Source organism: Dasypus novemcinctus, chromosome 12 (assembly GCF_030445035.2).
Source record: "Dasypus novemcinctus isolate mDasNov1 chromosome 12, mDasNov1.1.hap2, whole genome shotgun sequence".
Lineage (NCBI taxonomy): Eukaryota > Metazoa > Chordata > Mammalia > Cingulata > Dasypodidae > Dasypus > Dasypus novemcinctus.
The window spans coordinates 100,187,101-100,200,424 of record NC_080684.1 but is presented as its reverse complement, the minus strand read 5'-3'; the positions used below and the strand labels follow the sequence as shown (position 1 = coordinate 100,200,424).

The window sequence follows — 13,324 nt, the reverse complement described above, 5'->3', positions numbered from 1 at the left end:
AGCAATGAACTTGGCAGTTCTGAGATCTATGGCTTCACACACAAAGAACAGCAAATCTTCTGTAACTGCTTTCTTGAAAGCATTTCAGTGGTTTTGCTGGTGCCCCCCCTTCATGCATTTTAGATGGAAAAAAATCAAAAGCTTAAAATTTTCTCAAACTAACAACAAAATAAATAAAATTAGAGTTATCTGTGAGAATTCTATTTCTCAAATGAATTTTACATAATGTATCACTTGATCTATTCTTAGTATGTTGTTTATGAACAGGTAAAATTATTTTCGTAGTAATGTACTATTTCTTTAAAAATTGATTAAAATAATCTGGTTTGGTCTAAGAAGGATTTATCAAAACTATCTCCCTGTCATTTGCTTTCTGGAAGCAACTGGCAGGAATGTGGCTCAGGGGCACATTATAGTGAAGTAGTGGAAAATGAAAAGCTCAATTACCTTGGAGATTGCTAAGGGAATGGGAAAACATTATTTATAACCTCTGAAAAGGCAAGTGGATATTTTACCTTTGAGATATCCTCTCACATGCCATTTCATATTTATTTTCATGCACTTATCATGTCCTTAGGGATGACAGGGAGACCCAATGAATCATCAGCCTAAGGAAGCAGTAAAAAGTGCCCAAAGCAATAGATGATGCTGGGCTTGTATTATTCAATCCAGAAACAGATTTAATAATTTCCATAAATCATTCTTGACTTTATGGCATGAAGCCAAATGATAATGCTTAGGTAGTACAGAGAATTTCACGTGGCACTTCACTGACCTCTTGGTTGGGCACATTAAAGAGTGGCTTGTAAAGGAAACCTAAAGGCTTTAGACTGAGTCACTTGGCTGGGGCCAAGGTCTGCCAAAGAGCTGCAACAGAAACAGCCAGACATCTATTTATACTCAGTTCTCGTGGATACGGTTGAGTCCCACTGAATTATTGTCAAATAAAACAAACAGTGAAACAAAGGCTGAAGGAAGGTTCTGAGACCTTTAATCTATTTTACAGAGAACTGTAGAAGCCGTTACAGAGAATTATGGAGAGGAAGTGACATGATAACCCATACTCACAACCAAAGCCTGTAACACCCTCAAATACTGTCTTGCAGACACTGTAATTCACAAAAAAAAAGAGAAAGCTTTTCGGAAGGCTCAAATCTCATGCACTGATTTATTGGTCAATGCTTGGAATTTGAAGGACGAAAGTTTTTAAGAAGCTGATGAACTTAATACGGTTCAAGCACTCAACATGATATATACTTATTTGTTGTGCTTTTCTGCAACTCAACCTCAACAAGCTGATCTTTCTCTCAACCAATTCATAGGGTTTTACCCTAATGGGTCCCCAAGTTCACTGCTACTATGATGGTCCTCAATCCCACGGCTGATGGGAGATCTTGCTCCCCTTAATTAGAACTAGCACTTTAAGTTCCCCATAATTTGACATACATACAACCCCAACCTTCCTACCGTAGGAGATAAGACTTGGGGAAAGAATCAAGAGATGCAATTAGGAAAAAGAGAAAGATCTGTATTTCAAATTAAACTTATAGGGTGCTTCATCAGGGCAACTGAGTCATTAGAATGGTTCCAACTCACAATGTATGTTTGTGTTTGCTCTTACCATTTTTGTGCATATTGGCTTCCTGTGTGGCTACAGAGGGCAGTCCCTCCATCATGGAGGTCCATTGTTTAAAGCGAGATTCGGTTCCAGCCTCCTTCCCACCAACCATTCCGTAGTCCATGCCGCCAGAGCTGAAGCCTAAAATGTGGAAACACATTCTATGTCTTTCTGTAAATTTTGAGTATCGATAACCAAGAATTCTGAGGCAGAACCCAGGAATGCCTTCATTTGTCACTCAAAAACTAATTCACAGAAAGCTTCCTCCACTCAGAACAGATACTCTGATTCAAAATTTAGCTCATGGTTCTTGCTTGCTAAAAAAGTGGTATCTCTTTGTCAAGATATGAAAAAAGTGTATGACTGTCATCTAATTAAGACTATATCAGGGCCCTTAAGCATTCACTCACTCATGTAGCCAGCACTTGTGCCAAATAGTATGCTGGGGCCAGGGATTCTCCAACTGAAATGGTTATGTCCACACATCATATCAATATGATACAACTGCAGCTAAAGGGTTATGATAAGGGTATCGGGAGAAGGAAAGGATGCATAGAAAAAGTGACATTTGATCTATTAATAGGTGCTAAGGATAGGTATTTGAGTAAGCAAAGGAAAGAAAGTATAGAAGCAATGACTTGACTCAAGACAATCAGGTGTGTTGAGGGAATGTTGAAGAAATTCAATGTTCTCTAGTGTTTAGTTGACTATGGGATGAAGTGAGGGAGATAGGGGTAAACTTAAGTCATGCTGTATACAGTCTTTGGGTATCTGGCCAAGGAGTGTGGACCTTTCTTCTGTGAGTCAGGAAAAAAGAGAAATTTTTAAGTAAAAGAAAGCGTGATAACTATGTTTGTGAAAAAGAAATGGCAGTTGTGAGAATGGGCTAGAAGGGGCTGTGGGTAGAAACTGAGAGATCAATTTGAAAAACATCTTCATGCAATGAGGAAGACGTGAAAGCTTGAGGAGGCAGTCAGATGTTCAGCTTTTATTTTGCCTAAGCTCACAGGTAAGAGTCGGGTAGGTGATTTGTTTCTACTGCACAGACTGGACAGGTGGAAACCACACGCAAGAGGCTTGTCAGTGCTACCTCACAGAGTCTACTCATCCATTTCAGGTCAGCATGTACCTAATACTTCCTCAAACCGACTCTCAAAAATGTAAAATAGGGAAAACGGACTTTGGCCCAGTGGTTAGGGCGTCCGTCTACCATATGGGAGGTCCGCGGTTCAAACCCCGGGCCTCCTCGACCCGTGTGGAGCTGGCCATGCGCAGTGCTGATGCGCGCAAGGAGTGCCGTGCCACGCAAGGGTGTCCCCCGCGTGGGGGAGCCCCCACGCGCAAGGAGTGCGCCCGTGAGGAAAGCCGCCCAGCGTGAAAAGAAAGTGCAGCCTGCCCAGGAATGGCGCCGCCCACACTTCCTGTGCCGCTGACGACAACAGAAGCGGACAAAGAAACAAAAGCAGACAAAGAAACAAGACGCAGCAAATAGACACCAAGAACAGACAACCAGGGGAGGGGGGGGAAATTAAATAAATAAATAAATCTTAAAAAAAAAAAAGGTAAAATAAAGGATTAAAATAAACAAATGAAACAGGAACTGGGACAGGAAGAGCAACGAACAACCATGTAAAAATGAGAAGGAGCCAGAGTAAACAAAGCAATGACAGCAAAAGTGAAGGCAGGGTCCTCAGTACTCCGAAGCTCAGGGGGCCTACGAGAATCCAAAGCCAATCTATGCTTACCCAAGAAAATGCGCAACTCCAGCCAAACCAGACTCCACACTGAACCCACTTTCCCCTCTAAACATCTGGTGATCTTGCTCTCTCCTCCATCCCTGACACCTTACTGGCTTTCAAGTTTCATTTACCCAAATTCCTCTGAGAGCCCTGGTCATGCTTCCCTTCCTTAATTGTCTGTAATAGTTTTATAAATGTATAATCAATCAAGTTCAAATCTAGTCTAAACCCTTCTTGATCTATGTTTAAAATGTTATTTATATAAAGAACACTGCTCATTTAAGTTGTTTATAAGCAAATTTACTAGTCCAAGTGATTGCTGGGGGTGGGGGTGGGAGGAGGTAGGACAGAAATCCTTGGAATAAGCCAGGAATGTTTCAAATTAGATCTTTTTTTTTTTTTTTTTTAAAGAAGGGGTTAAGCTGTTTTCTTCTTTTCTCCTATGTAGCTCAAATGAAATGAGATTGGAGGCCAGGGAGATTGAAAGAAAGAAGAACTTTCTCCGACATTCGCATTAATGACCTAATAAGCAGGTTGCTCCATGGGCAAATTAGAGCTCTGCCTTTGATGGAGAAAACCAGCCCAAGATGCTTCGATTCCAGGCCACTGGAAAGTTCAGTCCCACAATCACGGAGAAAGAACTTTTGAAAATAACCTAAGATTTTGGATAAGATTAAAAAGAAAAACTTAAGGATTAATAAGAACATAAGGAGTCATTCTTTACACATTAACTTTCTTTAAAGTTGCTCTAAAATTCCTTAAAACTCATACTGAATTATTTAATATCAGCTGCTTAAATTTCTTTTATGACACATAAAGTGTAGAAAACTAAGAGTTGTAAATCTTAGGAAAGAGTTTGAGTAGTTCCATCTGATCTTTAAGTAAAGGAGGCGTTTTTCTCATTACAAACTTGTGGATCAAGTGCCACCACACTGTGTAGCAGCGTAACTAAACGACAAAGTTTGGGTACAAAAAAAAAATTGAAGGGCGTGAGAGGGAGAAGAGAAAATGAAACTGCCTTGAAAAGTATAATCTATGAACCAAAAACTATGTAAGGAAAAATCAAGTCAAGATTATACATAATTCTCCTGTGTCTTCTCTTACTTACAGTATGATACTGGGATAAAGCATGTGCTCAACACATCTCGATGGAAAGAATTCTGGGGCATTGTGCTCCAGTGGCTGCATTAACAAAGGGTAGAAGGGGGCTCTGTTGGTGACCTCTGGGCTTTTTATGAGTTACCATACCCAAAGGAGGAAAATACTGACTTTATGTACTTGCTACTTCATCAAAATATCCTCAGTCCATCAAGGGGCCTCTCTGTAATTTGCCGGTTCACAGACATAACTTTAACTCAACTCAAACTACATGATTCAGTTCAATGAATATTTTTAAGTACCTAATTTGTGCCAGGCTCCTTATTAGAAGCTGAGGTATAAATATAGATAAGACATGTCCCTTGCCTTCCCTGGGGCTCATTTTACCAGTACAGCTCTATGCTATCTTATTCTTGCAAATACAACCCTTGCCTACCTTATCTGTCCATACCAGAATCACTTTCTACTGCATCCACACACCCTAAAAACCCATCACCTTTTCATTACCATTACTTGTCTCATCATCAGCTCAGTGTTTTCCTCCCTGAAGAACCCCTTGCAAAATACCCTGTCTGTAAGCTGATCATTCCTTCAATCCCACTGTCTATATTTCTCTTTATATTCTGTCACATTTTTTTAATATATATATCCAAAACCAAACTACTGTTTTCACAATCATTATAGCCCAAAGGGACTGTTCTGCCACTTTCATAATCTCCAGTATACGCAACTCCATTTTTCATTGGGTGTACCACACAAAAATATATTACAAATTTTGATAAATTTTAAAAATATAATGCAAAATTTCTTTGAGAATGCATTTTCTATTGAGACTAGTGACTATTTCTCAATGTATGACTATGACATTATTTGTATGACTATGACATTATTAGAATGGGACAGTTCATTTGTCTCTATTCCTTTATGTTTATTTTTATAGATATAAAGTGCTAAGATATCTTATCCACTTATATAAATAGATAGGAATAGGAGTCGTCCTGCTATAATATTTATATCACTTAATTCTTTGAATTCATTCTTAGGTATATGCCCACCCCCAACCCATCACGCAGATACCAGACATAATTTTTACATAGTTCATTCATCACCTGACAACTCACATCTACTTTCAATTTTGCGGTAAACAGATAATTAGAAGCCATTTGATGTGCAAGTTAAGCAATTTTACGAGTCATCTAACTTTTAAATTTTGGGAAAATATACTAAAAAAGCAGCTTTATCAAGGTTCACTAAAAAACTTTTCATTATTCTTGCTACTCCCTTCACCTAGAGATATCTTTTTATAGATTTATTTACTTAGTGTTAAGAAAACTGAAATAATGTTCATTTTATTTCATTTTGCCAAATATTTTCTTGGAAAAATTTAAAATATATCTTCATATGCTTTAAGTACATTTTCATTAAATGAGCTGCATATTTAAGCTCATTTAAGAGTTAGCCAACTGAGACTTCCTTTCAGTCCTAAACATCATTTTTCAATTCAAATAAATGTGGTAATGTAAATAAAATTGTACCTCTGAAATAAACCACACACAAAAAAACATCTTTTAAGGTAGATTATAAGCTGTGAGACCACAATTACAATGATAAAGACCAAATATAGCTAGTGCAGTGGGTGTCACTCAGTGGTTGAACACCTGCTTCACACATACCAGGTCCCGGGTTCAAATTCCGGGACCTTCAAAAAAAATAAAAAAAAAAAAATACTTTTAAACAACTAAACATAATTAATTTATAAATGATTTAATAAGTTATAAGATGTAAAAACAGGCTAATAAACCAGAATCTGTTTTTCCTTATTAATGTGGAATAATAGAATGCACAACTCAATTTTCAAGTTATTTATGAAACAGGAGTATGATAAAAAAAAATATATGAAATTTTATCAGTAAAGGTGATATATGTCTATATTGAATTCTGATCCTTCAGGCTTTGGGACTAATTAAGAACCAAGTATAACAATCATAAATAATACACCATTAAACCAAGACATCACGATACATTTTTTTCTATGTATTTAATAAATGAGAATGGTATATGTTGCTAAAAACTGATACATTCACAGCCAACATATAATTTTACCTTTTCAAAGGAGACAGGAAATAAATATGTTCTAAGGGTCATCACTGGAATAAATACATCATATAATTTTAGGTTTTTAACACCTAATTGCTAACACATACCCAGCCTAAAAGGAATTACATAATGTTTTTCCACAGGTTTTGCCTGATGGCATTCTGAAAATGTGTAATTGAGTTAGTGTCACAACCCTATACTGCTCAAGCTCTTTTGACGAAAGGTGCTTTTCTTTTTCAGCTAATGATATATCCTAGAGATAAGTACTGAGAAGAGCTGAAAAGAACTGCTTGCATCTAAACCTGGGAAGAGGGCCATTTTTGGCAAAGCTCTTTGCTTTGCGCTGACCAGTTAAAGTTCTTTTTCTCAAGAACTATGTGTTCTTTGACAAAGGAGGATAGAAGAGGTAAAGTTGTCCTCTTTTTATTTTTTTTAAGGAGGTACTGGGACTTGAACCCATGACCTCGTACATGTGAAGCATGCGCTCAACCACTGACCTATACCAGCTCCTTTGCCCTGAATTCTGCTTTTTACTGTGTGGAAATTCAGAACAACTTAACACACATGTGAAGATACCCAAATTCTTATGCCATACTTCATCCTTAAGAGAAAATCTGACTAAGAAGGTAGAGAGTGGAAGCCACCATTAATGACACTTCCATTAATCATTAAGGGAGGGGCCCCTGGTCTGGCCTCTACCCCCGATGAGCACACCAAAAGAAGAGGTGAGATGTGTGAGGTTTTGCCTTCTTTTTTGTCAAGTGGAAGAAAGACTATTTCAAATTTAAGTCAGTACTCAGGCAGATCATTTATAAGAATTCACTTTCATATATTAATTTCCTTAAAACCATCCAGGATCATGGATGCCTGGAAGTCTTTGCCTGCTCCTGCATATGGGTACCCAGGTGGAAGACCACTGAATGAGAACATCGAGAATAGGGCCATTTTGTCACCTAGGAGCATGGCTTTTCATTCTTCCCAACTCTTGTTTTGAGTTTGTACAGAACAGCATCTTATTTACCTGAAGTCTAAATATTTTCTAATTTGGGAAGAGATCCAGTGCCATGGTGCCTTTTTAATTTTTAAATTACAGTTGTCCCCAATGATCGAATTCTGCTTACAATATGTTCCCAAGTTCTGAAAGAGCTACGATCTGCCTGCCAAAAAAATTCTTGATGGATGTCAAAAGTATAATCTTACTTCTCTTAATTCCATTTAAATCACAGTAATACTAATAGATGAATTGTAACAGTTTGATTTATAATTTTAATTACTCATTCTTTTTCAAATGTTTTAGGAGATCATAACCTCAGACATGTGTCTTTTAAAAATTCCTGGTGGTAGTAGAGCAGGTTGACATTCATAAGCATGTTGGAGTAAAAGACTGCTTTGGAGCCAGAGGGGTTACAGAAGGTTGGAGCTCTGTCTCTGCTATTTACTAGTTGCATAGTGAGCTTTGGAAAGTCACTGAAATTCTATGGGCCTCAGATTTCACATCTATAAAACAGTTTAAGAATATCTATCTATCTTGTACGATGACTGTAATAACTGAGAATAACGTATGTCCAATCCCTTTTAGGATATGAAAGGCAGTTTAAAAAAACAAAGTGAAACAAAGGAAGTTTTTAATCACTAACACCTTACCAGAACCATATCCAGGTATTGGCCCTTTGGTTTGAAGATCTGAGAGCCCCACATTCAGAGCGCTGGGTACCATGTTGTCCAGATGTGGCTTGGGCCCAACAGGGTGAGACGGTGAATGCTTCATGCTAGGCTGCCTCTGTTGCTGCTGCTGCTGCTGCTGGAGTGCACTCACCATTCGAGCAAGCTGGAGGTAGGGAGGCCCATTTGAGTAGGAATCCCAAGGAAAAACAGAAAAACGATAGTAGTCTTTGCTACCAAAGAGGTTAAACGGTGATGCACTCCTCACACAGACCTACTCTAGAGGGATCCTTGCACTCCCTTACCTACAACTGATTTAAGAAAGCACATACCTGCTGCTCTTGCTGCTGGCGCACAGCTTGAGAAATCTTTCTCTGGTTCTGCAACAACTGTTGCTGCTGCTGCTGCTGCTGCAAGAGAAGCTGACATGCCTACAAAACAAGGAGAAAGAGAGGGCCAAATGGCACCTACAGTTGGCTAACTGAGAACACTGGAAGTGTTTGTGGATTGAAGTATAGGTCACTACATCAAAAGTTCTAGTGATAAAATTATCACCAAATTCCTGGTCTCTTGGTTCCATCTACCACCGGCTGGGCTGATACATTAACCCTAAAGCATAGTCAGTAGTTTGCATAAAAAAACTGACAAAGATAAAAGAAGTGGGGGGAAAAAAACACAAATGACCTATTTAGCTCCAAGAGGATAATCTGCCACTTACCAACTGAAACTGGGGAATCTGTGGAAGCTGGCTCAGCATGGCAATTTGTTGAGGAGATAACTGGGGCCCCACATTGAAAAGACCTGGACTCAGGCCACTGTTGGGAAACTGCTTGAGCATTGAGGCAGAAACCTAGTACAACAAAAAGCAACTTTCAGAATGCATCAGAACATAAAAAAAAATAAATAAATAAAATTATTTTTCTGTGAAAAGAATCCCAATAGGTCTAAAGCAAGTGTTGTCAACTTTTTCCTTAAAAAAATATTTATGATTATTACAGGATGGAGGAAAATACATCAAAGTATTAGCAATGGTTGTCTCTAAGCAGTGAGATTAAAAGAGTTTTTTATTCTTTTCTCACACTAATTTTTCTACAATGAAAATTATGAGTTTTACAATCAGGAAGACATCTGCAAGAAAAATTTTTTTGTGACAATATGGTTTTTGTTCAATGAGGAATTATTTCAGGAACAAAGTCATAAAACAAAATATATCAAACTGCATAAAGCTCATAAACACATGTTTGAAAGATAGTACTTCTGCTACATAAATGAAACGCATACACACATATTTATATCTATATTAACTTGTAAGTAGGAGATATGGGGTTTCAACTCATGCCTCCTCCTTCCACTCACTCACAGAGATGCAGGGAACCAGTGCAAATGAGCCTGGAAGATCAGCTGGTCAGGGGTGCAGCTGCTGCTCCCATTCCTTCTTGATTTTCAGAAGAGAGCCAGGTTAGGCTCTAGGACCCTTCAGTGACAGAAATAGTGCCCTCTCATCTTTGGACTGCTCATGTAAGGTTTTTTAACTGACCTGAAATGAGCTTCCCTGCACTTTCATCCAATTGAACCCACTGGATCCCCTTGGGGTCAGAACAAATTCCTCTTCCATGAGCAGTAAGCAGCACACTGGCTAGCTGTTTAGCTCTAGAGTTAAGACTGTCAGGCTTTGCTTCCCAGCTCTTCCATTTCTAAGCTATGTGACCCAGAGCCAGTTACTTATACTTTTTGAGCCTCACTTTCCTCATCTCCAAATGTAATAATATGTAGATAGTTGGTTTTTAAAATTTTAATTAATTTTTTAAAGATTTTATTTATTTACTGGCCCCCCTGACCCTCATTGTTTTTACTTGCTGTCTGCTTTGCGTCCATTTAATGTGTGCTCTCTGTGTCTGCCTCTCTTCTCTTTAGGAGGCACGAGGAACTGAACCTGGGACATCCCATGTGGGAGAGAGGCACTCAATCACTTGAGCTCCCTGTTTTATTGTCACTCTTACTGTGTTTTGTCTTTGTGTCTTCTTATTGTGTCATCTTATTGCATCTGCTCACCATGCCAGCTCACCATGCCAGCCTGTCACATCAGCTTGCTGTCTTGCTCATCTTCTCCAGGAGGCCCCAGGAACCAAACCTGGGACCTTCCATTGGTAGGCAGGAGCTCAATCACTTGAGCCACATCTGCTTCCCTTATTTTTAATATTTTAACCTGAAAGTCAGTCCATCAAGTTCTTTTCTACCCTATTATTCCACTTATTCCTACTTTGTGTTCTGCCATCTGGTCATTACAGGGAATGTTGAATCTAACAGCATATATCCCACTTAAAACTTCCTTCCAAACTGAAACTGAGGGTTCAGAACTCAGGAATAGGGAAACAGACTTGGCCCAGTGGTTAGGGCGTCCGTCTATCACATGGGAGGTCCGCAGTTCAAACCCCGGGCCTCCTTGACCCGTGTGGAGCTGGCCCATGCGCAATGCTGATGCGTGCAAGGAGTGCTGTGCCACGCAGGGGTGTCCCCCGCGCAGGGGTGTCCCCCGCGTAGGGGAGCCCCACGCGCAAGGAGTGCAACCGTAAGGAGAGCCGCCCAGCGGGAAAGAAAGTGCAGCCTGCCCAGGAATGGCGCCGCCCACACTTCCCGTGCTGCTGACGACAACAGAAGCGGACAAAGAAACAAGACGCAGCAAATAGACACATAGAACAGACAACCGGGGGTGGGGGTTGGGGGAATTAAATAAATAAAAAAATCTTTAAAAAAAAAAAGAACTCAGGAATAGTTAATTATTTACTAATCTACACAACTGTTTTAGTATTTAGCCTCTTTTTCCCCCATTTCATCCAAAACAATGAAACAGCTTAACAAACGGCTGGTTCAAATAGAGACACAATGACTATATCATTTTTATGATCCAGTATTTCTTACCAATCAACGAAGGAAATAAGTTAAAACTTGTTAGCAAACTATGATTACAGATTCCCACAAAGGTGCTCAAAAGCCACCTTCTTGATAAAGTAGTTTAGAATCTTGCCAAGACTATCAGTCTTTATTTTCCTTTCAACCACTGTTTAAAAATGTTCCCCATTCTCTTTGCTTCCTTGTGGTGGGAGAGGTGCTTCTTTCCCATTTCTGATTTAAGGCTTTGCGTAGGGAGACTCTACTATCAGCACAGCACTCCAGGCCTCTTTTCCCTTCTTGGCAGCAAACTGAAGGGAGGACCACCCATTCCAGTACTGGAGGGGCGGGGGTAGAGAGTAATTTTAGAATTCAGTATTAGGAAGCTCACTTGCCTGAAGCAAGCCACATTCTCTTGAATCCATTTATCAGCAGTAAAGGGGACATTTGGCCCCTGTTCAGAATTTGGGCATAGAAAAAGCCCAACAATCCTCAAAGATCACAGATGGGGCTCTGCAATTCTGTTTGCAAATTCATTCCCTGCTATAGGATTCAATTTGCTTTAGCCCTTTTGGTTTGAACATCCTTCTTAACAGAGAAGACAAAAGCAGTAAAAATTTCTTCCACTTGGTAATCTGTCAGCATTACACAATTAGTACCAAGTGGTGATTCCTCTCCCAGTTGCCACATTGCACCACACATAACTCAAAAGGTTCTTTTAATCTGCCTACTTTTTTGCGACCTCAGCTTCTTTTATATTATAATCCTCCTGACAAAACAACTCTTTAATGCCAGTATTACTCTTACATTCATTCTTGCTTTCATACCCTTATTTTCCATGAGAAAGCTTCCCTATTAGATATTCCCCTCTTATTCCTTTAGCATCATATTAAATTTCTCAGTTTCCTAACAGTTTTGAGCCACTGTCGCTGCCATCTTCTCATGGACAAGTCTATCTTTTCTGATATTTTCTAGTCTAGAAATATCTTCAGTTCAGATTTCCATTAACTAGCTCACAAACTCATCTTCTTCCAAGATCCCATTTCAATTCACTGTCAAGTCTATCATTTCGGAAAGTACTGTGGATTCAAGTAATAGTTCTCCCAGCTGCTTCCTCTCTATGCTGAGTGTTACCAACCAATTAAAAAACTTGTTTGATTTCCTGTTTCAACTGCTGGACTCCTTCCAGATGTGAGTACAAAATGAGCATGGAATCCATGTGTTTTGTCTCTGCACCAGTTTTATAAACAGCATGAGAAACACGCCCCTCCACAATTTCCCCCAATATAATAACTCTTCTTCAGCTCTCCTCTGAGTTCACCCATTTGCTCACCAGCATGACTTAACTCATTGCTTCTGTTAAAATAATTCTAATTCCCCTGTAGTAAGAGATTGGAGGAGGGTGGGGGCAGGGGAAGCATGTTAAAAGCATACTCTATGCTTTCAGTACTGTATTCCAAAGCAGTTGTATCCCACCAAACCTTAATAACCCATGAAATCAACATTTACTTCTTTCAGTGTGAATCTTAAATGTATCTGATTTAGTAACTATGATTAGTATAACCTCTAGGTCCATGCTGTCCAATATTTAAAACACTAGCCCCGTATAACAATTGAGCATCTGAAATGGGGCTAAAATGCGATATGCAGTAAATGGAAAATACATGCCAAATTTCAAAGACAGATTTTAAAGAAGTAAAAATTTCATTAATAACTTAAAAATATTGATTATATGTCAAATGTTAATATTTGGGGTATGCTGGGTAAAAGTATATACACTATTTAACATAAATTTTACCTGCTTTTTACTTTTTTTAATGTACTAGAAAATTTAAAATGATATTATATGGCTTGTGTTCTATTTTTGTTGGACAGTGCTGCTCTAGGCCATCAACATTGTTTCCAGTCTCCTTTCCAAAGTTTTCTTCTATGATTCACTGGAAATGTCCACTGTTTATTTTGTCTTCAGACCTGTTGGCCTCTGAAATAAATGGCTGCTGTCTGTGCTTACATTTCTCTTCTTTGTTCAGTTAAAACAGTTCTAACAAACCAGTGGTCTTGGGATCAACCATTTCTTTCTCTTCAGTATTGAGAATGTATCCCATCTCTCGACAAAAGCCCATTATTCTTTTTTTCCCCTGAAGTCTTCCTAATATTCAAAAGTAGCTAAAAAAAAACCTATTCAAAATAAAAGAAAATAAATGTAAAATATGCAGTGCCC

The 13,324-nt window shown here is 38.8% G+C and overlaps 1 protein-coding gene across 19 annotated transcripts in view; it reads right to left on the bottom strand.

Moving 5' to 3' along the window:
- TNRC6B (trinucleotide repeat containing adaptor 6B) overlaps nucleotides 1-13,324 on the bottom strand; it is a 283,298-nt gene that overhangs the window by 10,931 nt on the left and 259,043 nt on the right. For all 19 annotated transcript variants that reach the window (XM_071218713.1, XM_058309155.2, XM_058309161.2 and 16 more), the window contains 4 exons: nucleotides 8,933-9,064; nucleotides 8,547-8,645; nucleotides 8,197-8,380; nucleotides 1,622-1,759 (listed from right to left, as the gene is read on the bottom strand). In XM_071218713.1, coding sequence (XP_071074814.1) covers nucleotides 1,622-1,759; nucleotides 8,197-8,380; nucleotides 8,547-8,645; nucleotides 8,933-9,064 — 553 coding nt within the window. The remainder of the gene's footprint in view (nucleotides 1-1,621; nucleotides 1,760-8,196; nucleotides 8,381-8,546; nucleotides 8,646-8,932; nucleotides 9,065-13,324) is intronic.